At 43.4% G+C, this 25,125-nt stretch overlaps 1 protein-coding gene and 1 long non-coding RNA gene across 4 annotated transcripts in view; one reads left to right on the forward strand and one right to left on the reverse strand.

The window, feature by feature from the left end:
• Positions 1-25,125, forward strand: part of LOC112130768 (uncharacterized) — a 67,809-nt gene that overhangs the window by 17,627 nt on the left and 25,057 nt on the right. The gene's annotated exons all lie outside the window — the stretch shown is intronic.
• ADGRG2 (adhesion G protein-coupled receptor G2) overlaps positions 1-25,125 on the reverse strand; it is a 134,538-nt gene that overhangs the window by 12,867 nt on the left and 96,546 nt on the right. For all 3 annotated transcript variants that reach the window (XM_063721423.1, XM_063721422.1, XM_009234638.4), the window contains 14 exons: positions 24,827-24,882; positions 21,499-21,538; positions 21,006-21,043; positions 18,684-18,778; positions 17,125-17,191; positions 11,319-11,716; positions 8,268-8,433; positions 7,287-7,443; positions 5,638-5,781; positions 4,895-5,017; positions 3,895-3,940; positions 3,677-3,780; positions 2,429-2,550; positions 518-786 (listed from right to left, as the gene is read on the reverse strand). In XM_063721423.1, the coding sequence (XP_063577493.1) occupies positions 518-786; positions 2,429-2,550; positions 3,677-3,780; positions 3,895-3,940; positions 4,895-5,017; positions 5,638-5,781; positions 7,287-7,443; positions 8,268-8,433; positions 11,319-11,716; positions 17,125-17,191; positions 18,684-18,778; positions 21,006-21,043; positions 21,499-21,538; positions 24,827-24,882 (1,825 nt within the window). The remainder of the gene's footprint in view (positions 1-517; positions 787-2,428; positions 2,551-3,676; positions 3,781-3,894; positions 3,941-4,894; positions 5,018-5,637; positions 5,782-7,286; positions 7,444-8,267; positions 8,434-11,318; positions 11,717-17,124; positions 17,192-18,683; positions 18,779-21,005; positions 21,044-21,498; positions 21,539-24,826; positions 24,883-25,125) is intronic.

Consider the following 25,125-nt stretch of genomic DNA (forward strand, 5'->3'; position numbering starts at 1 on the left):
CTGAAATGTCATGCCCACGTGGCAGTGAAGTTCAATGGGTTTTATGTGTACATTCTCTCACTCTGCCCTTCTGAGCATACTGTCATACATGTCTGATATCTGGGAGGTACAAAGTAGAATGAGGCTGGCTGGGAGCTCAGGGACTGAGAGTTTGGGCTCTTTACCACCAAGCTAATGTTTTCAATATATTACCACCAAGCTAATGTTTTCAATATATTGAGCACCTTCTGGCACCTTCTGTGCCAGCCCCAAATTCTAGTTCCTGGAGATACAAAGAGGATTCATGGTTCAACCTTGAGGAATTTCATATTCATAACAAATCCAGAGGAAATAAACAGGTGTCCTAGAAGGAGACTTGACAAAGTTGCTCTTCGGGCAGTGCACATGTAAGAGTAAAAAGCTGTTTTAGAAACTTGCTGAATGTGATCTGCTTCATCGTTTCCACCTGCTCAAAAATGAAAACACTGGAGAAAAAGCAGAAAAAGTCCAGGCAACATGCAGGAAAGCTTATACATACCCCAACCGACAATGCAGAATTTAAGGATGTATTTTCGGATGTAAGTATTAAATACTTTGACAAGGGCCAGGTACATATGGAATGCTTCTAGGCCCATCCATGTGAATGAGACCAAGAGAAAATAATGAAGAAATACAGCCACTGAGATGCAGAGGCCTTGCATCTTATACAGAGCAATCCACGAGTCCAGGAGGAAGACCAGGTTTAGCAGAAGCAGAGCAGCACACAGCTGGATGAGGATTTTGGAAGGGTAATCCCTCCGGATTTTTCTAAAAGGAAAGGATGAGAACAAGAATTAGCATTCTACTCTGCCAACCCCCCAACTTTTTTTTGGTTTAAGATAAGGTCTGGCTCTGTCACCCAGGCTGGAGTGCAGTAGCGTGATCTCAGGTCACTGCAACCTCTGCCTCCCGGGCTCAAGCGATCTTCCCACCTCAGCCTCCTGAGTGGCTGGGACTACAGGCGCTCACTACCACACCCTTATTTATTTTGTAGAGACACGGTTTCGCCATGTTGCCTAGGCTGGTCTCAAACTCCTGGGCTCAAGCAATCTTGCTGCCCTGGCCTCCCAAAGTGTTGAGATTACAGGCATGAGTTACCACACCTAGCACCAACCCTTATGTAAGCATGTCTGTCAGGCTCTTTGAGTTTTAAGCAATTTATTTTTATTCTTTGGTAAATGTCTATATGCATAAATTTCCTCTGTTTGAGTGTGTGTGTATATGGGGCGGAGGGGGGAGCTTAAAACCAACAACAAAGGAAAAATCTAAACAGAATCATCTGTGATAACCATAAGGAGAATTTGTGTCTGTATTTCTGTGGGACCTTTTACATGCTGACTGTTGACCCATACTTTTAAACAGTTTGTAGAAGACTCTACTAAGCACTCACCCTATTTCTCCCAAACTGCTTTCGGAAGCATTGGTGCTGCTTCTCATAGAGTCTGCTATATTCAGATCTCCAAAATTTAACCAAGATTCCCATATTATTTTATGTTATTAGGTAAAATGAGATCATGGAAAGAAGAGTTTAAACTATAGCTAAATGTAATAGCATAGGAGAAGCCAGCTAATTGATGACATGTTCATGTTTATGCATGCAAAATTAGATCCGATGAAATCATTCTGAGTAATGGCTGGCCTTCTGGTTATTTAGTCTCACTAATAATATTTCCAAAGGCTCACTAGAAGATCCGTAGTCACAGCTAGACCCTAACTTTGGCACTGAAAATACATTTTTACATTTCCTGATCAGTGTCCAAAATCTAAATCCAAGAACCTACATATTGTTTCAATTCGTTAATGCAATAAAAATGCCCATGTCCTTCTTTTCCATTAGAATTTGTTGGAATTACCCCCAAAAAGCAACCAAAGGGACCTGTCTGGTAAGCCAAGAAGGAAAGGCTGTTTTTTAGAATGGCATTCTTGCTGCAGAGCTACACTCACTGAATATCTATTTTTTTCAGTAAAGCTTTTACATCCTTATTTCTCTCCATCCCCACACCAGTTAATGTATTTAATCCTTTGTGTTTGCTCAGTATAATTTAGAAATGTAATTTATTAAACATAGTTCTTATGCTGTACATGGTGCTGTGGTCTATTTTGGATTCTAAGTTTCTGGGTTTTGGGGCCTGCATCCCTCATTCATTTCACACTTTATGTCTGTCAGGTACTGGGTGTCATTCTGGGGTACCAAGATGATTCTGACACAACCCCTGCCTTCAGGGAGTCCACAGACTAGTGTGAGGACACAAGCATATAAACCAAAAAGTCCCATAAAGTTGATACATAGGTGCTCTACTAGCTGGGTGTACAGGGTAAGGCAGGCCGAGGAAAGGGCTTAGTTAATAAATGTTGGCAATGGAGGTGAGTGCTGAGTCCTAAATCCAAATTTTCAGTTGTGGATACTCACTCAAAAGCTATGTAGGTCACAAGAGTCACTGACAGAAAAATTGATGAAAGCCCACAACCGATATATGTAATAAACGTCAGAGCCATCGTTTGAGCAGGCAGCACAGATGTCCTAGATAGGTCCTGGAAAATGAAATATTGCTTTTAATAATCAAATATTTTTAAATAAATACAAGACTTATGATGTATCAAGTATTCTAGGGATCCATTCATAGTCTATTCAACAAACCTATGAGGTGGGCACAATTATTACTATCAGGTAAAGATAAGGAAACAGAGACACAGAGAGGTTAAGTAACTTGCTCAAGGACACACAGATAGAAAGTGGAGAAGCCAGGATTCAAATTCAGGTCTGGCACACTCCAAAGCCCATGTACTTGATCACTGCATTATAGTGCAATGGAAAGGAACTGGACTAGGAGCCTAAAGACTGCAATTTAGCTCCTGCCTCTTACATTTCTTAGTTCTATGACTGTGGGCAATTATCTAACAAGTGAGTCTTAATTCTGACTTTAATAAAATGACAATAGCAACTCCCCATTCTGCCTATCTTGCAGGACTGTTGGGATGATTAAATAAGAGCATTTAAGTCAAAGTGTTTCGTAAAAATCTTAAAGTGCATTGCAAACTAAACAATTTTTATTACTCATCCTAATCTGAACTCCTTAGTTCTCTTAATTATTTAAAAGAGAAAAACTTAAATGTAAAAAGAGAATGTGAAAAAATACTTGTCTTTCATGTTCAGGTATTTTCCTTCAGGTGCATTTGCTTATTAGAAGGGGAATTCCCCCCCCCCTTTTTTTTTTTTTTTTTTTTTTTGAGATGGCATCTCTCTCTGTTGCCCAGGCTGGAGTACAATGGTGTGATTTCGGCTCACTGCAACCTCTGCCTCCCAGGATCAAGCGATTCTCCTGCCTCAGCCTCCTGAGTAGCTGGGACTACAGGTACGCACCACCACGCCCAGCTAATTTTGTATTTTTAGTAGAGACAGGGTTTCACCATGTTGGCCAGGCTGGTCTCTAACTCCTGACCTCAAGTGATCCACCCACCTCGGCCTCCCAAAGTGCTGGGATTACAGGCATGAGCCACCATGCCCGGCAAAGAGTAATCTCATTGGTGTATAAATCAGCCACAATATCATATCTGCTGATCTGTCAAGGTTATCCATCCATCAGATTAGACATTGTGGTGTGATGCCCAGGTACCCATCAGACTCAGAATTTAAGGCCACGTGGCACAGGCATATTACCAGTAGAACACCGAAGCTTGTTAGATGGCTACAGGTACAGATGGTTTCATTCAATCTCCTGTCTTTGACAGAGCAGCCATCGTTTGACCAGCCTCCTCTGCCACCTGTTGGCATTGGGAAGAACATCTGTCCCATCAGCAAGGCCACAGCACCAGTGACTTCACACCCTCCCCAATTAACCCACTCAAGAGTTTGAAAAGGTCATGACTGGAACTTACCATTTCTGCCCAAGTCCCAAAATACACATCTCACTGTTAACTCATCCTGTGGTAGAAAGATAAATCACAAATAATTAATTTACTGAACTAAAAAAAAAAACAAACAAAAAACTGAAAGGTATTTGAAAAAAAAAAACTGGTTTTTTTTTTATTTCAGAATCTTAGGCTTAATTTTTAGAGAGTTCTTATTTTATATGGTCCCTAGAAGCAAGTAAGCCCTAAATAGACCAGCACTTCTTAAGCTCATCAATCGTGCGTAGGAATCACTTTGGGGCCTTGTGAAAATGCACATTCTAGCTCAGTGGGTCTGGGTTGGGGCCTGAGACTCTGCATTTCTAGCAAACTCCCAGGTGATGCTGATGCTGTGGGTCTGTGGACCACACTGTGAGTAGTGAGGTCATAGATGATGCTCAGTGTGAACTGAGCTAAGAATCAGACCTGCAGCCACAGATCCACACACATTGATATCTGATATTTCACAGTTGTTAAGAGCTTGCTTTTACACCAATTCTTCCTGGAAATTAGCATTTTTTTTTTTTTTTTGAGACAGGGTCTCACTTTGTCACCCAAGCTGGAATGCAGTGGCCCCAACACAGCTCACTGCAGCCTTGAGCTCCCGGGCTTATGATCCTCCCGCCTCAGCCCTCCATGTAGCTGGAATTACAGGCGCCTGCCACCACGCCCAGCTAATTTTTGTATCTTTCGCAAAGATGGGGTTTTGCCATGTTGCCCAGGCTGGTCTCGAACTTCTGAGCTCAGACAGTCTGCCCGCCTCAGCCTCTCAAAGTGCTGGGATGACAGCATGAACCACTGCACCTGCCCTGGTCAATTATTAAGTGTGTTAAAATCCAATGGAGAGATGTGATTCTAGTCCTACAAACTACTCGAACTGAGCTGAAGGTTCTTTCTGCCTGATCTGCCTTTTGCCGGCCATGCCTTACAAGCATAGTTTGTACAAGGTGTTCCTGGTCAATGAACAGACGGCACTGGCCTTCCCCACCTGGCTCGGGTTGATGTGCTTTAATGTGACTGTCACGTTTCTTGTCAAGTTCCTGACGGTCAGGTTTGCAACACTCGATGATATGACGTAGCTGATCAGAGAGAGGTTCTCCAGGGAAGGATCCTGGCACACCAAGATGGCAAGGGTAAATGAGATATTGTCAGATTTTAGAGCTAGAAGGAACACTAAGGAATATTCAGTCCACATTGTTTATCTTACAATATAGTCAGAAATCGAGGGACAAGGAGGAAAGTGACTTTCCCAAGCGATCACAGTTAGAGAAACAGAGCTTGTTCTACGATACAATGCTCTAAATACTGAGCAAAACTGCACAGATTGACACAACAGGATTTTGTGAATCTTTAAAGGGAACATAGCATTAAGCCATTTAAGCTGTGTGTCCCCAAGCAAGTCACTTAACCTCTCTCTGCACCTCCCTGGCTTCATCTGTAAAATGGAATGATAATAGTTCCTTCCTCTCAGGGTTGTTGAGAGGATTAGAGTTAACATTTGTAACTGCTTAGGATAGTGCTTGGCAATTGGTAAATATAAATACTATGTAACTGTCAGTTACTGTCATTTATCATCACCAGTATCATTAGGCTGCGTCTAAAAATGAACTGCAGCATTTCGGCAATTCATTTGACTTATGGCAGCCTTAAGAATATTCGAGCACTAAAAGAAATGAAATGCCCTCATCTCCAAATAAAACCCAAGCCAAAAGCAGTGAGCAGCAGTTTTACCTGAAACAAAGCAGGTGTTTCAAAAAAATTGAACTGAACCCTGGAAGCTAGCTCCATGTCATTAGCTGGTAAATTATTCATCAGCGATGAAGGAAGAGTAATTGTGCCAATACTGTTCTCAGGAGCTTGGGTTTCCAGAGAAACCTGAAAATCAAGTGGAAGATAAGAATAAATGTCTGGAACTAGTATAATGAGATGGAAAACACACCTATTAGGTTGGTGCAAAAGTAATTGCAGTATGTGCCATTTTTTTTTTTTTTTTTAAAGATAAAAACCCCAATTACTTTTGCACCAGCCTAATAATTAAAACACAGGGTTCTGTGAGGACCTGACCTGCGGCATCTCTATGCAAAATAGCTTATACTTCTATTCCTCTGGTTGCTACTAAATTAAAGAAAAGAAGTATAGGCCGGGCACGGCGGCTCATGCCTGTAATCCCAACACTTTGGGAGGCCAAGTTGGGAGGATCATCTGAGGTCAGGAGTTTGAGACCATCCTGGCCAACATGGCGAAACCCTGTCTCTACTAAAAATACAAAAATTAGCCGGGTGTGGTGGCAGGCGCCTGTAATCCTAGCTACTTGGGAGACTGAGGCAGGGGAGTATCTTGAACCCGGGAGGCGGAGGCTGCAGTGAGCCAAGATCACACCACTGCACTCAACCCTGGGCGACAGAGCGAGATTCCATCTCAAAAAAAAAAAAAAAAGAGAAAGGAAGTGTAATAAAGGAGAGGAGGCCTCCAAGAAGGAAAGGAAACATTTTAAGGATGCAAAGAAATAGTTGAAAAGTGCAAGATGACTGCAGACCCCAGGGAGACTGTAGCAGCAGACACACCAAGTTAGTGACCAGTTAGAGTCAAGTCCTCATAGAACTATGTGCACTACACTTGTAAAGGGAAGACTATGAAAATTAAAAAGTGAGACTTGGTTTCCTTGGGTGTTTATAGCCCCCAATCCCTCTAAATAGGTGGACAGAAAACACTAGAAACAGGAATGATACTCAGCACCACTACATACAGCAGTGTAGTTCTAACACTTGTTATAATATCAAAATATGATGATAAGTAGCTGACACCCCTGCCTACTCTCCCAACTGCCTAGACCCCTCTGCTGGATACCACCCATGCCTCGTTCCAAAATTCAGCTGCTAAAGGGTTAACGCAGGGTGTAAGAGGGACCTCTGACATCCTGTACCAGCCAAGACCAACGTCTTTTTTTTTTTGAGACGGAATATTACTCTGTCGCTCAGGCTGGAGTGCAGTGGTGCAACTTGGCTCACTGCAACCTCTGCCTCCCGAGTTCCAGCAATTCTCCTGCCTCAGCCTCCTGAGTAGTTGGGATTACAAGTGGATGCCACCACGCCTGGCTAATTTTTGTATTTTTAGTAGAGATGGGGTTTTACCATGTCGTCCAGGCTGGTCTTGAACTCCTGACCTCCAGTGATCCACTTGCCTTGGCCTCCCAAAGTGCTGGGATTATAGGTGTGAGCCACTGTGCCCGGCTTGATTCTATGGTGCCTCACTGTTCTAGATGCCAAATATTTTGAATATCACCCCTGACTATAAGCAGTAATTGCCTCAGTCATGAAATACAACAGGGACTACAATCACACACAAGAGAATGTTTTTTTCTGCCATCAATTACGATGTACCTGAAGATTTGCAGGGTCTTGGGCCACAAAGGTAGTTGTGTTGAAACTACTGGCATTCACTCTGATCACAGCCAGAGCCAAAGAAGGGGAGGTTAGACTTATGGTCGTGTTTGAAAAGTTCAGCTGTAGGCCAATGTCATCCACTACTTTCAGCAATCTGTAAAGAAAGGTTGGCAGTTTATTTTTTATTTATTTATTTATTTTGAGACGGAATCTCGCTCTGTTGCCAGGCTGGAGTGCAGTGGCACGATCTCGGCTCACTGCAACCTCTGCCTCCTGGGTTCAAGCAATTCTCCTACCTCAGCCTCCCGAGTAGCTGGGACTACAGATGCACACCACCACGCCCAGCTAATTTTTTGTATTTTAGTAGAGACGGGCTTTCACCATGTTGGCCAGGATGGTCTTGATCTCCTGACCTTGTGATCCGCACGCCTCGGCCTCCCAAAGTGTTGGGATTACAGGCGTGAGCCATCGCGCCCGGCCTTGTTTTTGTTTTTTTTATTTTTGAGACAGAGTCTCACTCTGCCTCCCAGGCTGGAGTACAGTGGCGCCATCTCAGCTCACTGCAACCTCCACTTCCCAGGTTCAAGTGATTCTCCTGCCTCAGCCTCCTGAGTAGCTGGGACTACAGGCACGCATCACCACGTCTGGCTAGTTTTTGTATTTTTAGTAGAGACGGGGTTTCATCATGTTAGCCAGGCTGGTCTCAAACCCCTGACCTCAAGCGATCCGCCCACTTCAGCCTCCCAAAGTGGTGGGATTGTAGGCGTGAGCCACAGTGCCCAGCCTCAAGGTTGGCAGTGTAGATTTGGCAGTCCCACTCTGTCTCCTCATTCTAGGCAGAATATAGAGTAACAACCTGAGAAACCATGATGTACCTGGTACTTGGGAGTAAAAGACTTGGTGATATTAATCATGTGAGCAGCATCTTTATCTTTGGAGGGTCCCCTCTTACCACCACTTCAGTTTGCTAAGTCGTACCTTTGAGCCAGAGGGGCCAGCATGTCGGGCGGGGAATGAAGGAGTCTGCTGACTTGGTTTATCATTTCTCCTGCGAGGTTAGGCTCCAGGCTGCCCAAGGACAGAGCCTTCTCCATCTGCAACACTTGGTTCTCAAGATCAGAAATACTGCTGGTGTTGACGATGTCTATATCAAAGAGCCAAATCGTGTTATGAACACACAATGGAAAACTCACTAATAAAGATAAACATACATACACCCTGTGATATGGCAAACTCACTCCTGGGTATTTGCCCCAGATAAATAAAAACATATGTCTTAGGAAGACTTGTTCATGAATGTTTATAGTGGCTTTTTTCATAATAGTCCCAAACTAGAAACAATCCGAATGTCTATCAACTGGAGAACAGATCAACAAACTGTGGTACCTCCATACAGTGAAATATTATTCAGCGATAAAAAGGAATTAACTCTAAATACACGCAATAGCATGGGTGGATCTCCAATTTTCCAATACATTATGCTAAGTGAAAGAAGCCAAACTCAAAAGGCCACATACTAAGTGAGTCTCTTCATATGATATTCTAGAAAAATCCAAAAAACTGTAGGGAAACAGATCAGTGGTGGCCAGGGGCTGGGGGTGAGGGGATAGGTTTTGACTTTGAAGGGACACAAGGGAACTTTGGGAGTAGTGGGAAACTTATATATCTTGATTATGATGGTGGTTACGTGACTGTGGGTATTTCCAACTGCACAGAACTGCAAAAATTTGATTTATCCATAAAATTGGATACATTTTACTGTATGTAAATTTTACTTCAATAAATCTAACTAAAAAATATAAAGCACATCAGTGTATTTAGTATATACTCATATAAGCACAAGTATACTTGTATTTAATTTGTATCATGTGTACAGGATTTTATGTGGATTGCTGGAAGCTCTTTTGTGAAAAAGAGATATTATGGGCTGGGCATGGTGGCTCACGCCTGTAATCCCAGCACTTTGGGAGGCTGAGGCAGGTGGATCACCTGAGGTCAGGAGTTCGAGACCAGCCTGGCCAACATGGGGGAACCCCGTCTCTTCTAAAAATATTTAAAAAATTAGCCGGGTGTGGTGGCATGTGCCTGTAGTCCCAGTTACTCGGGAGGCTGAGGCACGAAAATTGCTTGAATCCAGGAGGCAGAGGTTGCGGTGAGCCGTAATTGCACCACTGCACTCCAGCCTGGGTGACAGAGTGAGACTCTCTCTCTCAAAAAAAAAAAAAAAAAAAAAAGAATATTATGAAAGCTGGACTATCACCTGTAAGTCTGATTTTTAATAGGGAAACAATGATACAAACCTGTCTTTAACAACAGACAACTCTTAACTTCACCACTTAACATCCTATTATTTTGCCTATTCCCGTCGAATCTTTATGCATGTGTATTTATACTGTTATAAACATGGTGTGCAAACTATTTGTTGTTGGGCTATTTTCACCTCACATCAAGACTTGAAAATGCCCCCAAGTTTCTGTGTATTTCTGTTTCTGTTCTAGTGACTTACATGGTCGCATAATAGTCATTGTGTTGTAGTAGCATATCTTATTTAATCATTCCTGTCTTCTGGAACCATTAAGTTTATTCTAATTTTTAGCTCCTGGGTAACACCTCAGTCTGTATCTTTTATGCATATGTCACTTTGCTTCTTGTTGCCCCAAGAATAGATAGGCACCAGAGGCCACCTTGATAGTGTTTTGTGTAGCCTGTTAGGCTGAGTCTAAGGATCACTGGGAATTAGCTTTGGGAAGGTGGGCATCTTAGGCCCAGGCTAATGAACTTAAATTTTACTTTATTCTTCATCAGCCATTGGACCTTCCTTTGACTAGAGCCCCAATGATTTTCTAATTGGCCGAAAATATTTACATTTATAAAAATTTATTGGCTGGGCACAATGGTTCATACCTATAATCCTAACACTTTGGGAGGTTGAGGTGGGAGGATCACTTGAGCCCAGGAGTTTAAAACCAGCCTAGGCAACATAGCAAGACCCCAAAGCTACCAAAAAAAAAAAAAAAGAAACAATTTAAAAAAATTTATTGAAGAGAGAGCAGTGCAAATTTGAAGAAATATGAAGTCATTTGGCAGAAGCTCCTTATCTCCTGGTGATGCTGGCACCAGGGTGGAGGAGGTGGGTACCAAAATCAATCTAATGTCACCAAAAACTTGGCTTTGCCTCCCCCATCCTCCAAATTCTAGAGGAAGACCTGCCTCTTACTCATGGAGCTGGAACTTCAGTGTATCCAGATTTCTCTCAGCTTCTTTCCCTCTTGCCTTTATCTCTGTACCACTAAGCCCACTTTGGACCCAGGAGCCCTTGGCGGTTTCCACAGCATTCTCACGTACACCTTCATTCTCAGCCTCATGCAGTTAGTGTGATGATTTTGATCCTCGCATAGAACAGGCGGAGGCAGGAGGAGCTTGTTCCAGATTACACTGTCTGCGAGGGCCCGTGCGGACCCAAGCCTGGGTCTTCACAATGTTTCTCCCCTCATACCACTACCTTGGCTCAGTCTGTGACTGACTGATTTGCAGACCTGCCAATTTTTTCTTTTGTCTTCTGTCTAAGCTGAGCTGCTATGTTTAATAGATCAAAAGTTTACTCTTCAGGGTGTTGAAAACAGTGTCCCAATCACCTTTTGTAGGAGAAAGAAACCGAGAAAATCTCCAACTCCATCAAATGAGATCTGTGCTTGCCCTTTAGAGCTATTTCTCCATTATCTTGGTCAAAACAATGGAACTCAGCCACAGCCGAGAAGCAAAGTGACAACTGCATGAAAGATACCGATACCTGGGAGCTAAAAAGTAGAATAAACTTAACGGTTTCAGAAGAGAGGAATGATTAAATTAGATATGCCACCTCAACACAATGACTATTATGCAACCATGTAAGTCATTAGAACGTTAGAATCCCAAAAGGAAAGCTCTAGAAATCAAGCGAACGTCATACAAAGAAAGGCTCAACATGGTCTTATCACAGATGTCTTGATTGGCAGATTGGCTGCTGTTCAAGTGACATCTTATATTTACCTGTCTGGACAGGAGGTGCGCTGGTAGTGTTGACATTCGCAGGGGCAGACACGGTGGGAGAGGAAAATGAGGCTTTCACAGGAGGTGAGGTGCCGGAGACATGGGTTTGGGGCATAGGGGAAGAGACAGTTTCAGACTGGGGGGGCATGTCAATGGCAGGGCTGGAAGCTATGGGAGCTGAAGGCTCCATAGCTGAAGGTGAAAGGGGGTGAATCTCCCCTATTGGAGAGGGAACATTGTGGGTCACAGGTGAATAATCTGGGGGCTCAGCAAAAGAGGTAGCTTTGGGGACCTGGGAAAGCACAGTGGCCCGAGGCACCACTGGGATGGATTGGCTGGAAGAAAATGGTGGGCCACGTGGATGGTCAGCAAGACAGACAATGGGATCCTGCAGGTCACTAAAGGAACAAATCAGAGAGATACAAGTGAGACACGAATGAGCTACAGAGGGGGCGAGTCTTTCCCCTCTGGCAATCATCTGACACTGTCAGGTTGACGTAGTTACATCAGGGACATGACACTTCCAGCCTCTGCCATTTCACACCCTCTGTGCACCTACCCACCATCCCCCAGCCCCTGCCCACTTCTACCACGTACTTCCTGGGAGAGGAATGGGCAAGGAGAGATGCTCTTCTGTGACTCCCCAGTTCACTGCTGCTCTGTGACTCTGTGTCTCATGGTCACTCAATTGAGGGGATCTTCTCTGTTTTCCCGGGTGAGGGGAACTGCAAAATGTCTCATGACCCAACTGGTTTTCATATACTAGGAATCTGTCTTAATCAACTTTACACTGCTATAGCTTGGCATAGTGGTAGCTGACCCATGGTAACTGACCAAGAAATGTTGGTTGAATGAAAACAATGAATCAAGCTGGGGCAAAAGAGGTGGTCTACATCAGCTAAGTCTTGAAGGTTCCTTTAGCTCAGTGGTTTTCAACCTTGGCTGTGCATGAGAACTACCCAGAACATTTTTTTTTTTTTTTTTTTTTTGAGACAGAGTCTCACTCTTGTCGCCCAGGCTGGGGTGCAGTGGCGTGATTTTGGCTCACTGCAACCTCCGCCTCCTGGGTTCAAGTGATTCTCTTGCCTCAGCCTCCCAAGTAGCTGGGACTACAGGCACCTGCCACCATGCCCGGCTACTTTTTGTATTTTTAGTAGAGATGGGGTTTTGCTATGTTGGCCAGGCTGGTCTCGAACTCTTGACCTCTGGTGATCCGCCCGCCTCAGCCTCCCAAAGTGCTGGGACTATAGGCGTGAGCCACTGTGCCTGGCCCAGAACACTTTTTAAAACATATGTGTATATAGATTTCTGTGGCCCACTCCTCTGTGTTTGATTCAGCTGGTCTTGGGATGGGGCATGTGTATTTTCTAAACTCTCTGGTGATTTTCATGGGCATCAAAGGTGGAGAAGTCCTCACCTACTCTCTGGCACAAGATCCATCAGTCTTGAGAGATCTAGGGAGGAACAACTAGAGGAGGAGCAACAAATTATTACCCAGGGAATATTTACTCAAGGAAGCCTCTGATCGATCTAGTTTGAGATGGAGACTTAGAACACCAACAAGAATGTGTTCTTAGAGCTTCTCTAAGGTGAGAAGAGGGAGGAATATTAGGTCAAGGGGCCTAAAGCAAGTCACATCTATAAAAAGAAAAGGCTGCTTGGTCCAGTCTGGCTGGTCACTTGGCCATAGGCCTCCCTGTATCCCCTGAGGTTCGGGGCAGTGAGGATAAAGGGTGTCAGACAGTCAGAAACGTCATGAGTCAAAAAGCCTAGACTTGGCCAGGCGCGGTGGCTCACGCCTGTAATCCCAGCACTTTGGGAGACCGAAGCAGTGGATCACCTGAGGTCAGGAGTTTGAGACCAGCCTGGCCAACGTGGTGAAACCCTGTCTCTACTAAAAATACAAAAATTAGCCAGGCGTGGTGGCGGGTGCCTATAATCCCAGCTACTCGGGAGGCTGAGGCAGGGGAATCACTTGAACCCGGGTAGCGGAGGTTGCAGTGAGCCAAGATTGTACCACTGCACTCCAGCCTGGGTGAAAGAGCGAAACTCTATCTCAGAAACAAACAAACAAACAAACAAACAAACAAACAACCTTCGCTAGGGCTCCAGCTCTCACTACTCCTGTGGACAATTTACCCAACATCTCTGAGGCTCCATTCCCTAAACTGTACACTGTAGCAACACACCTGGCCAAGTTGGGGTAAAGGTGCTTTGCAAAGTATACATTAAATTTTCTTCAGCTTATCTGGGGGCCTGCAGAAGGCAGACCCCCAACACAGGCTCCCATTCACTGGGCTCAACTGTGAAGAGGTTGCCTTCTACTCCTGTCACTTATGCTAGTCAGAGCCCTCCATCCACTGTGAGGCACACAGGGAAGCGGCAGAGCAGTGGTAGGCAATGCCAGCAGCACATCTGAACCCCTCAGAGTACCTCGGCACCAATGCCTGGGCTCGCACTCCAAACCAGCTGACCTGGAACCTCTGGCAGTGGGCGCAGGTGCCCATTTTAATGCATGTCATTTTAATGTGCTTCTTTACTGCGGTGTAGCCTGCATAAAGTGTACTAATCTTACATTTAGAGCTTGAGCAATTTTATATATAATCACCACCTAGATCAAAACAGAGCATTTCCAGCACCCTAGAAGGCCACTTTGACACATCAGTATGTTTTAAAAATACCCCAGGTATTTCTAATGTACAGTTAAACTTAAGAACCAACATATTAGAAAGACCCTGGGTGGGCATCGAATTCTAGCCCAGTGGTTCTCGAACATGGCTGCACATTAGAATCACCCCACCCAGGAGTTTTTAAAAACTGGGAAGCCCAGGCCGTATCCTACACCAGTCTCTGAGGGTGGGAGGCAGGCATCAATGTATTTTTAAATTCATTCATTCATTCATTCATTCAGAGACAGGGTCTTGCTTTATCACCCAGGCTGGAATGCAGTGACACGATCATGACTCACTGCAGCCTCCACTCCCCAGGCTCAAGTGATCCCTCCTGCCTCAGTCTCCCAAGTAGCTGGGACTACAGGTGTATATTACCCTGCCCGGCTAATTTTTAAAAACTGTTTGTAGAGACAGGGTCTCACTATGTTGCCCTGGCTGGTCGCAAACTCCTGGCCTCAAGCAATCCTCCCACCTCGGCCTCCCAAAGTGCTGAGATTACAGGCGTGAGCCACCATGCCCAGCTGCATCAATGTTTTTTTAAAACGCTCCAGAGGATTTCAACATGCAGCCAGGATTGAGAACCACTAGCACTGCTCTACAGTCTCTATATAGACCCTTGGTGCTCAAAGTGGGGTCCATGAACCAGCAACACTGGCTTCACCTGGGGAACTTGTCAGAAATGCGGAGTCTCAGGCCCAGGCCTTACTGGATCAGAGTCTGCATTTTAACAAGATCCTGAGTGATGGATGTGCACGGTGATGTTTGAGAAGTGTTGATGTTCATCCAGTCCATTTCCTAATTTTACAGAGCTCTAACTCACTTCTTCATTTGACCTGAGACTCTGAAGGTAAAAAAGCATCTGCTCTTGAACACGGATACACAGCTAGTTAATGACTGAGCCCTAGCTGGACATCAGTTTCACATCCTGACCCCTTTTCTATTCCTGTTTCTTCTTCTTAACCACCCTCTGAATGGGCAGCCACTAGGGGTCAGTGGGGCTGCCTCAAAAGAGGGATGCTCTTCTGATCCTATCCCAATGCTTCCAGAAACTCTATCCCCAAAATGGGGCTCAATGCTCCAGCTTAATGGGGCATGTGAAGCTGAATGGGGCATGTTACTCTTTACTTTTTATTGCAGAAAATGCTGCTACAAATCCTTAACCAAAGACTTTTACCTGTTCCTCAAGGTCCAATGTTTTAATATTAGTATATCCCAGAAATCTGGCCCACAAAGGGCAGACAGGCTATACTTAGCCTTCTCTTCCCATCTGAGAAGCTACACAGATTTTTTTAAAAGTCCTTTTTTTCCAAATACAATTTTTATCTGATTGTAGAAGAATATAGAAAATGCTGCAAAGTAAGAAAGTAAAGAAAAAGTAAAAAAAAAAAAAAAAAAAAAAAAAAAACTCATAATGCCAGCAGGCAGGTCACTCATGGGGAACCACAGTGAACATTTTCATTCATGTCCTTCCTGTTTTTTTCTATGTATGCTTCTATACACCTGTGGTCACATCATGTGTGACTTTCAGGGTCTTTTGCTATTTTGGAGCACCCATCTCCCAGTTTCCCTCCATTGGAGCAATGATTTTAAGGCATCAATTCTCAACTTCGGTTGCACATTAGAATCGCCAGCAGGGCTTTTATTTTTATTTATTTATTTATTTTTTTTGAGACAGGGTATTGCTCTGTCGCCCAGGCTGGAGTGCAGTGGCATGAACATAGCTCACTGCAGCCTTGAGTTCCTGGGCTCAAGTGATTCTCCCACCTCAGACTACAGGCACGTGCCACGATGCCCAGCCTTTTTTTTTTTGTTTAATTTTTAGTAGAAACGAGATCTCACCCAGGCTGATCTTGAACTCTTGAGCTCAAGCAGTTCTCCCACCTGGGCCTTCCAAAGCGCTGAGATTACAGGCATGAGCTACTGCGCCTGGTCCAGAAAGGCCTTAATGCCTAGGCTATATCCCAGACCAATTAAATCAGAATCTCTGAGCCTGGTGACTGGGAATCAGTATTTTTTTTTTAACTTTTTATTGGAACTAATTTTAAGTTTACAGAAATACTATAAAAACACTACAGATAGCTCTGTATACCTCCCACGCAGCTTGCTCACCCAGTGTTAACATCTAACATCCAGAATTAGACCCAAATGCCTATCAAAATTTAGTATTTGACAAAGGTGACATCTCAGATCACTGGGGAAAAGATGAACTTTTTCATATTTAACTACATAAAATTGTTTCAAAATTTGCATGACAAAAAACATGATAAAGTCAAAAGACAACTAAAATACTGGGAGAAAATATTTGCAACATATACCATAGATATGCATATAAAGAGCTAATATGCACAATATATAAAGTACTTTTTTTTTTTTTGAGACGGTTTCTCGCACTTTCGCCCAGGCTGGAGTGCAATGGCGCAACCTCAGCTCACTGCAAGCTCCGCCTCCCAGGTTCACGCCATTCTCCTGCCTCAGCCTCCTGAGTAGCTGGGACTACCGGCGCCCGCCACCACGCCTGGCTAATTTTTTTTTGGTATTTTTAGTAGAGACGGGGTTTCACCATGTTAGCCAGGATGGTCTCGATCTCCTGACTTCGTGATCCGCCCGCCTTGGCCTCCCAAAGTGCTGGGATTACAGGTGTAAGCCACCGCGCCGGGCTAAAGTACTCTTAAATAATGGATCAGATATCAATTAGAAAAAATACAGAAAAGACATGTACATGTAATTCACAAAAAGATACAAAACAGCCCCCAAATATATGAAAAAAAGTTCAGACTCTGCCTTAGTAAGGAAATGTTGATTAAAGTAACACTGAGCTACCATTTCTCACCCATCAGACCGTCAAACATGTTTTTTAAATGACAAAACATTTAGTTCGTGAGTCTTGGGAGTCAGAGTGTTTTTAATGCTCCCCAGGTGATTCTAATGTGCAGCTAAGATTTCAAACCACTGGTTTAAGGCAATGGTCCAAGTGGAAACTTCATACGGCAGAAAACTGCATTTTCCCTAAAATTGAAAGCCTTCTTTAATTCTAAAGAAAGCCTCCCAAAATTCTAAAACTCCTTAGCTAGCATGGTGATTTTTTTTTTTCTTTTTTTTTTTTAAGGAGAAGGGTCAGCATGTTTGTTACATACCACTGAAGCTTTTCCAACTCTTCTGGGGAGGAAGGACAGGGTGTCCTGACAGAACAGCAGCAGTGTTCTAGGGGAGACAAAAGGAAAAGGAACAAGAAAAATGCACGGTCAAGAACAAAGCAAGGTGGCAGCTCAGAACCATTAAGTATCACGGTTCCTACACTGCCTGCATTTAAAAGAGCAATTGTCTAAAACAGGTGATAAAATAGATTGGACGCCGTTATATTGACAATTATATACTGTATACATAGTAGTGCTCAAAAATATTTATTGATTTTTTGGGGGTTATATGCTTGCAGCACTAATCACTCTTCAGTAACTCCTAAGAGGAATTCACAAATAAACACATCTTGGAGGACATGATGTTAAGTGAAAGAAGCCAGGCACAGAAAGACAAACACCGCATGATCTCACTCAGATGTGGAATCTAAAAAGTCAAACTCATAGAAACAGAGAGTGAAATGCTGTTTACTGGGGTGTCAGAGGCGGAGGGATTGGGGAGATGTTGGACAAAGGACACAAAATTTCAGTTAGGCAGGAGGAATAAAAGAGATCTATTGTACAACATGATGACTACAGTTAATAAGAATGTATTGTATGCTTGAAAAGTGCTAAGAGAGTAGACCTTAAATGTTCTTACCACAAAAAATGATAGGTATGTGAGGTAATGCAAATGTTAAACAGTTGATATAGCCATTCCGCAATGTATATCAAAACATCACATTGTATACCACAAATATGTACAATTTTTGCTTGTCAATTTAAAAAGTGGACATATCCCAGTAGCAATCCATTGAACACTCCAAAAAGAATTCTCCTTCTCAACAGGGTTTATCATATTATCAAATAAGACATATTAAAACTTTATTAGCAGGGAGGGAGAACATTAGAACACCTAATGCATGCAGGGCTTAAAACCTAGATGATGGGTTGATAGGTGCAGCAAACCACCATGGCACATGTATACCTATGTAACAAACCTGCATGATCTGCACATGTATCCCAGCACTTAAAGTAAAATAAAATTATTAGCAAGCAGGAAAAATAACCTTCTAGGGCTCTTTAAAAATTGCCCAATGGACAGGTGTGGTGGCTCATGCCTGTAATCCCAGCACTTTGGGAGGCCGAGGCAGGAGGATCACTTGAGCTAAGGAGTTCAAGAACAACCTGGGCAACATAAGGAGACTTCATCTCTATTAAAAATGTTAAAATTAGCTGGGTGTGGTGGTGCATGCCTGTAGTCCCAGCTACTCGGGAGGCTAAGGTGGGAGAATCACCTGAATCCGGGAAGTGGAGGCTGCAGTGAGCCATGATCGCATCACTGAGCCTGGTGACAGACTGAGACTCTGCCTCAAAAAAAAACAAAAACAACAACAACAACAAAAAAAAACAAAAAGAAAAGAGAGAGAGAGAGAGAGAAATTGCCCAAGGACAAAGGAGTCAAAACAGAAAGGTGTAACATATGTAAATTTATTAATTACATTTTAAATTAGAAAAATAACACATTAAAAGCCACATGAAGATTAATGCAGCAATAATAGCAATAATAGACAACTTACCCATCGGTCGAATCTTTACTCTTTCCAAAGCAGCTATTACAGCACATGCATTCATTGTATTATTCAATTTTATTGTGAATGTACAATTTAATGTGCTGTAAGGAGAAATATACATAACCAGAATGTTACTAAATGGGAAACCTACCTACATATTTGTAATTGCTTTTGTAAACAGAGTGAGGAAAGGGGACACTGATACTGTTAACTTGTGATGTCACCCCAATAAGCTTGTAAATACCCATTTACCACGGTCTGAATTTTACCCAAAAAGACTTTATATTAAGAGACATTTATGGAGGTTCACATTCACAGAGGTTGCAAACTGGAGACTCTCTGACCACACACAGGTGCTGTCTCATTTTGCCTGCCTACACAACGAACAGGCAGGGGTGAAACTTGGTTGCAAAGACAAGCAAGCACCTTGACACCTTTAATCTCACCCCCAAAACACTAGCTGGCCGCTTGCCTGGTGTCTATAAACATTTGAGTTTCCATCATGGGAGCCCTTTCACATACCAGTTTAGATGAACATCAAGATCTTTTTTTCTTTTTTTATTTTAGATGGAGTCTCGCTCTGTCGCCCAGGTTGGAGTGCAGTGGCATGATCTCAGCTCACTGCAACCTCCCCGCCTCCCAGGTTCAAGCGATTCTCCTCCCTCAGCCTCCTGAGTAGCTGAGATTACAGCCGTGCATCACCACACCCCACTAATTTTTGTATTTTCATTAGAGATGGGGTTTTGCCATGTTGGCCAGTCTAGTCTCAAACACCTGACCTCAGGTGATCTGCCCAACTCGGCCTCCCAAAGTGCTGGGATTACAAGTGTGAGCCACTGCACCCAGTCACATCAAGACCTTTCAAATCCAAAATCTTTCTGGGGCCGGGTGCGGTGGCTCACACCTGCGATCCCAGCACTTTGGAAGGCTGAGGCAGGTGGATCACTTGAGTCCAGGATTTTGAGACCAGCCTGGCCAACATGCTGAAAACCTGTCTCTACTAAAAATACAAAAAGTAGCTGGGTGTGGTGGCGGGCACCTGTAATCCCAGCTACTCAGGAGGCTGGGGCAGGGAGAATCACTTGAACCTGGGAGGTGGAAGTTGCAGTGAGCCGAGGTCGTGCCACTGCACTCCAGCCAGGGCAACAGAGTGAGACTCCGTCTCAAAAAAAAAAAAAAAAAAAACTTTCTGGGAATTCTATCTAGATTATTAGATAGCTAAGAATTGAAGACATTCTCTGTTTCTTTCTACTTTAGCCTTGGTTTAGGTGAAAGAAAATTAATGTTACAATAACGAAAAGGAGGTCAGTGAAATGAACTAAATACGTACAGTGGATAGGGAATACAATTTCACAGAAGACTTGCCCTTATTTGTACCAATGAATAGTTTAATGAGTAGAAACTCTCATTTTCTAGGACTTTGACTGTCACAGAAGGCTCGGGGTTCAGATACTGAGTGTATTGCCCTGTAAGCCATCGGTTTACACAGCCAGGATAGCCAATGGACACAATTCAAAATGATAATCTGTGCAACCCCAAATAATTGTTGGACAAGCTCTGATTCACCCCTGTGTGCATGTGCTTCTTAATTTGTTCTTTTCTCTTTCTTTAAAAATAATTTTTTTTCAGACAAAGTCTCACTCTGTCACCCACGCTGGAGGGCAGTGGTGCAATCTCGACTCACTGCAACCTCTGCCTCCCAGGCTCAAGTGATTCTTGTGCCTCAGCCTCCTGAGTAGCTGGGATTACAGGTGCCCGCCACCATGCCTGGCTAATTTTTGTATTTTTAGTAGAGATTGGGTTTTGCCATGTTGGCCAGGTTGGTATCGAACCCCTGACCTCAAGTGATCTGCCCACCTTGGCCTCCCAAAGTGTTGGGATTACAGGCATCAGCCACCGCACCCAGCCATGTTTTTTTCTCTTTCTTTCCAATCTTTTCTTTCCCCCTCTTTCCTTCTTTTCCCAAGCTCCACGTTACATTCCCTCTTTTTGTTCTGGCCTTCACCCTGCCTGGACCACTGGGAGCCATTTCTTGGTTATATTGGTGGCCCTCGGGGCTAAGGACACTGATGACCCTTAGCCTTGTGGAACCGGAAGTAAATGGCCCAATACTACACACTTCTCTGTACTTTGTAAAGAAATGAGAAGGTAGATATGACAGAGTGATCAGTGTTTGGAAAAATAAAAATATTTAAATCCAAAATGTCATTAATATGTATTTATTTTAGAGGACCCCCCTTTGCATTTGCAATTTAACTAAGACTCCCTAATACTTTATTTCTCATAAATGGAGAAATTATATTTATGAAAGTATTAAAAATGACTGACCTTTGGGTCTCTGCTGTAGCACACATTATAAAGTAAGTCTGAAACAAAACAAAAAACATATATACCCATATATGTTACTTTGGGCAGTTGGAAATATCAGAAAAGAAGACCTAAGGCTAATCACAGAATTTTAAAATGACAATAGCCCTTAGGGATTGTCCATTTCACATTCCTACCAGATTCCCGGCATATCATCAACGCTCTTCAGGCCATACAATCTCCGTGAGGTCACTATTACACAAGGAAGCTCATTTTCCTGGAGTTTATATTTTAAGAAACTCTTGGTGTTACATCAAGGAAAATCTACCTCCTTGTAATGTCTACCCATTGCTTCTAGTTCTGATTTTTGGAATAAAAAAACTAGTCCATTCATTCTCTTACACAACAAATTTGGGAGAATTTGAATACATATCTCCCAGGAATGCAGAACCCTATGCTTTCCCCCAGGTCATAACAATAATTATAAACAAGCTACAGGGTACACTATGATTACCTCACTTAGGGTTTGCAGGGTTTTGTTGAGCTCTGAGCGTCTGTAATAAAATAAGAGAAATTGACATTAAGGAGACCATTAGTGATATTAAATTCAAAACATGTTAGATTTTAGCAATTAAATCAAGCACATGGTATATATTGCTTATGGTGTTCACTTTGAAGAAACAGAGAGTATACTAAGAGAGTCCTATGTGGTGGCAAGAAAATAAATTATTTATATGACAAGGGAAACCAACCAGACGGGAGCTATGTCAGTTCTAGCCAAAAGTGAGTTATAAATTATGATTGGACAATTTTGTTATTCATTAGGCTACTGCAACCTCAGGCAGCTTCTTCTGGCAGAGGGTCAGAGGGAGAGCTGGTCCCACGCAAAAATTTCTGAGAGGGGCAGGCCAGTCACCCTAGGGACTCTGTGCCTCTGATTTCTTCCTCACCCCATCTCCCACTGACCTGGTCTGCCCTCTCTGGCCCTCTCCAACACTGCCTTCCCCTCCTCACAACTCCCCCTTAGGAAATTCTCTCTTTCCTCTCCTCCAATCCCACTCCAACCATGCTTTCATTTCTTCAAAGTGGCAGAGCTTCACATGAAGTTGGGATGAGAGGAATCTAGTTAAAGAATTCACTCTAAGGCGGTAGTTCTCAAACAGGGGAGACTCGGCCCTCCAGGGGATATTTGGCCGTGTCTGGAGACATTTTTGGTTGTTATGCTGAGGAGGGTGCTACTGGCATCTGGTAGAGAGAGGCCAGGGATGCTGTTAAATACCTTACAATGCACAGGATACCCCCACAACAAAGAATGATCCAGCCCCAGAAGTCAAGAGTGCCAAGGTTGAGAAAACCTGCTCCAAGGAATGGTGGCACCAGGCAAGGTCTGGAAGGAAGAAGGGAAGGACCATGGCAATAGTTGCTAACTCCTCAAGCTGGCAGGAGCCATTCCTCCGTAACTGTGCTTAGAGACCACCTCCTGGGCTCAAGCGATCCTCCTGCCTCACCCTCCTGAGTAGCTGGGACTATAGGCACATACCATCATGCCTGGCTAATTTTTTGTAGAGACTAGGTCTCACCATGTTACCCAGGCTGGTCTCAAACTCCTGGGCTCAAGAGATCCACCTGCCTCAGCCTCCCACAGTGCTGGGATTATAGTCATGAGCCACCATGCCCCACCTACAGGTCACCTTCTTTCTGGGGGTTCCCCTATCCCTCCGCTGCAGCCCGGTTTAATTGCTCCTCCTGCTCTATATTCAGAGACTTAGAACATCCATCCTTTGGTACCCTATACAAGCCACCTTCAGTGCAGGTGTCGCACTGTATTGTTATTTGTTTCATCTTGTGTCTTCCCAACCAGATTCTAGAGCCCTGGTTCTCACAATTAGCCTCATGTTGGAAACATGCCAATGCCTGGGTCTCAGCCCCTAAATACTGATTTGTTATGGAGCATGCCTGGGCACTGGGATTTTTGAAAGCTCCCGGTGATTTTAATATGCAACCAGGGATGAGAAACATTGCTCTAGACTTGGTTTCCTATCTCAGAGAGTTGGGTTTATCCCTGTGGATCCCCAAGGCCCAGCACAAAGTAGGTGTTCAACAAATGCCTGGTGACCTTAAATGAACTCAGTTCTATTTCTAGTCTAGTAATTAAGAGTAATTACAAGTATGCCAAGTTGTATTCTAATTGTAAATTTGTGAGTTAAAAAAAAAAAAGTTTTGGCTGGGCATGGTGGTTCATGCCTATAATCCTAGCACTTTGGGAGGCCGAGGCGGGCAGAACACTTGAGGTCAAGAGTTTGAGACCAGCCTGGCCAACATGGCAAAACCCCGTCTCTACTAAAAATACAAAAATTAGCCAGGTGTGGTGCACATGCCTGTAATCCCAGCTACTCGGGAGGCTGAGGCACGAGAATTGCTTGAACCCAGGAGGGTGGAGGTTGCAGTGAGCCGAGATGGCACCACTGTATTCCAGCCTGGACAACAAAGTGAGACTCTATCTCAAAAAAAAAAAAAATTATTCTATTATTGCCCAGCTAAAGTTTCAGATCCTTCCAGAGCATTGATCTCTTCTGCTTTACATTTCACATATATAAATGAATAGTTAGAAAAGCTAGATTTCATTAGGAGGTCAAAGAATAGGTATAAAGGACATGAATAACACCCCACCCCACTCCCAGTTCTTACTAGTTGAACTTCTTAACCACTACAAACTGAGTAGGCCCTACGGATGTTTGCTATCTGCCAAATGCTTCTCTCTGCCTAGGCGTTGCTGAATCATCAGATGTAGCCAGGTCAAAAAGCTAATTTGAAAGATGACCCATAAGAAGAGGGATTTGTTTTGTTTTGTTTTTAAACGAAAGATTTTTCTTTTCAGTGTCATCACAGACACTAGAGCAGATTTGCTTCAAAGGTTTATAACAATCTCATTTGTGAGGCAGTAGCAATGTTGAGAGTAGATGAATTTTGTCTCTGATGCTGCTTCACTGGCTGCTATGAGGGCATAAACGTGAAGTTGACCCTTTTGGTGACAGACACAGTAAGATCATCTCCTGGCCTAGGCCATCCTGGTGGCTGACATTTTGACTTACTGTTTAACTGGGGGCATCTTTTTTTTTTTTTTTTTTTTTTTTTTGAGACAGAGTTTCGCTCTTGTCACCCAGGCTGGAGTGCAATGGCGTAATCTTGGCTCACTGCAACCTCTGCCTCCTGGGTTTAAGCAATTCTTCTGCCTCAGCCTCCCGAGTAGCTGGGATTACAGGCGCCCACCACCACGCCCGGCTAATTTTTGTATTTTTAGTAGAGATGGGATTTCACCATGTTCGCCAGGCTGGTCTTGAACTCCTGACTTCAGGTGATCCACCTGCCTCGGCCTCCAAAAGTGCTGGGATTACAGGGGTTAGCCACCGCACCCGGCCAAGCAGCATCTGTTTGTAATGCATTTCTCATTGTCTGTGCTTGTCCTTGTAAGCCCAGGTCTACTTAACAAAGACTTTTCTCTGACTTATCAATCACTGACGCTTCATGAAAGCATCAGCAAATCATATATTTGGAGTCCCACCTTGGACTCCTCTTTCAACCATGCTGGATACCAAATCATATTAAAACTCAAATGCTAATTCAAATGAAGCTGTTATATAACTTCAGAGCATCGAAGAGCCTCATGGGGATAAGAGTTGATGTGATTATGGTTAATCTGCAAGGAAGTCAAGAACCAACTGGCTCTATAACCTTTGGGCTGGTCTCTTTCCCATTCTCAGTTTTCAATTGCAAACATGGCTCAAAAAGTATCCTTCCATAGTTGATGTCTGAAGTTTCAAATCAAATGGCAGATTACTCACTTTAATTCACTTAGTGACAGGACTCCAGTTAAGGTGCCATTCGTTATATGTTGATTCTGTTAGAAGCATAAAATCATTAAGAGTATAACAAACATTGTTTTGTTTTTTCACTCTCTAACAATAAGTTGTTCTTCAGTTTTATCAGCCACTCAAATAACTATACCCCAAAGACTGAATCCTAACTGCAAGGAACATTGTCTATCTAAATGATCAAGCTGCAGTTTTATAGAAAAGGGAGGGCAAAAAGTGGTTCTTAAAAGTTAATCCATATTGGCTGAGCCTTTTTGTTTTATGTTTTC

The sequence above is a fragment of the Pongo abelii genome, chromosome X, assembly GCF_028885655.2.
Source record: "Pongo abelii isolate AG06213 chromosome X, NHGRI_mPonAbe1-v2.0_pri, whole genome shotgun sequence".
In the NCBI taxonomy this organism is placed as follows: Eukaryota; Metazoa; Chordata; class Mammalia; order Primates; family Hominidae; genus Pongo; species Pongo abelii.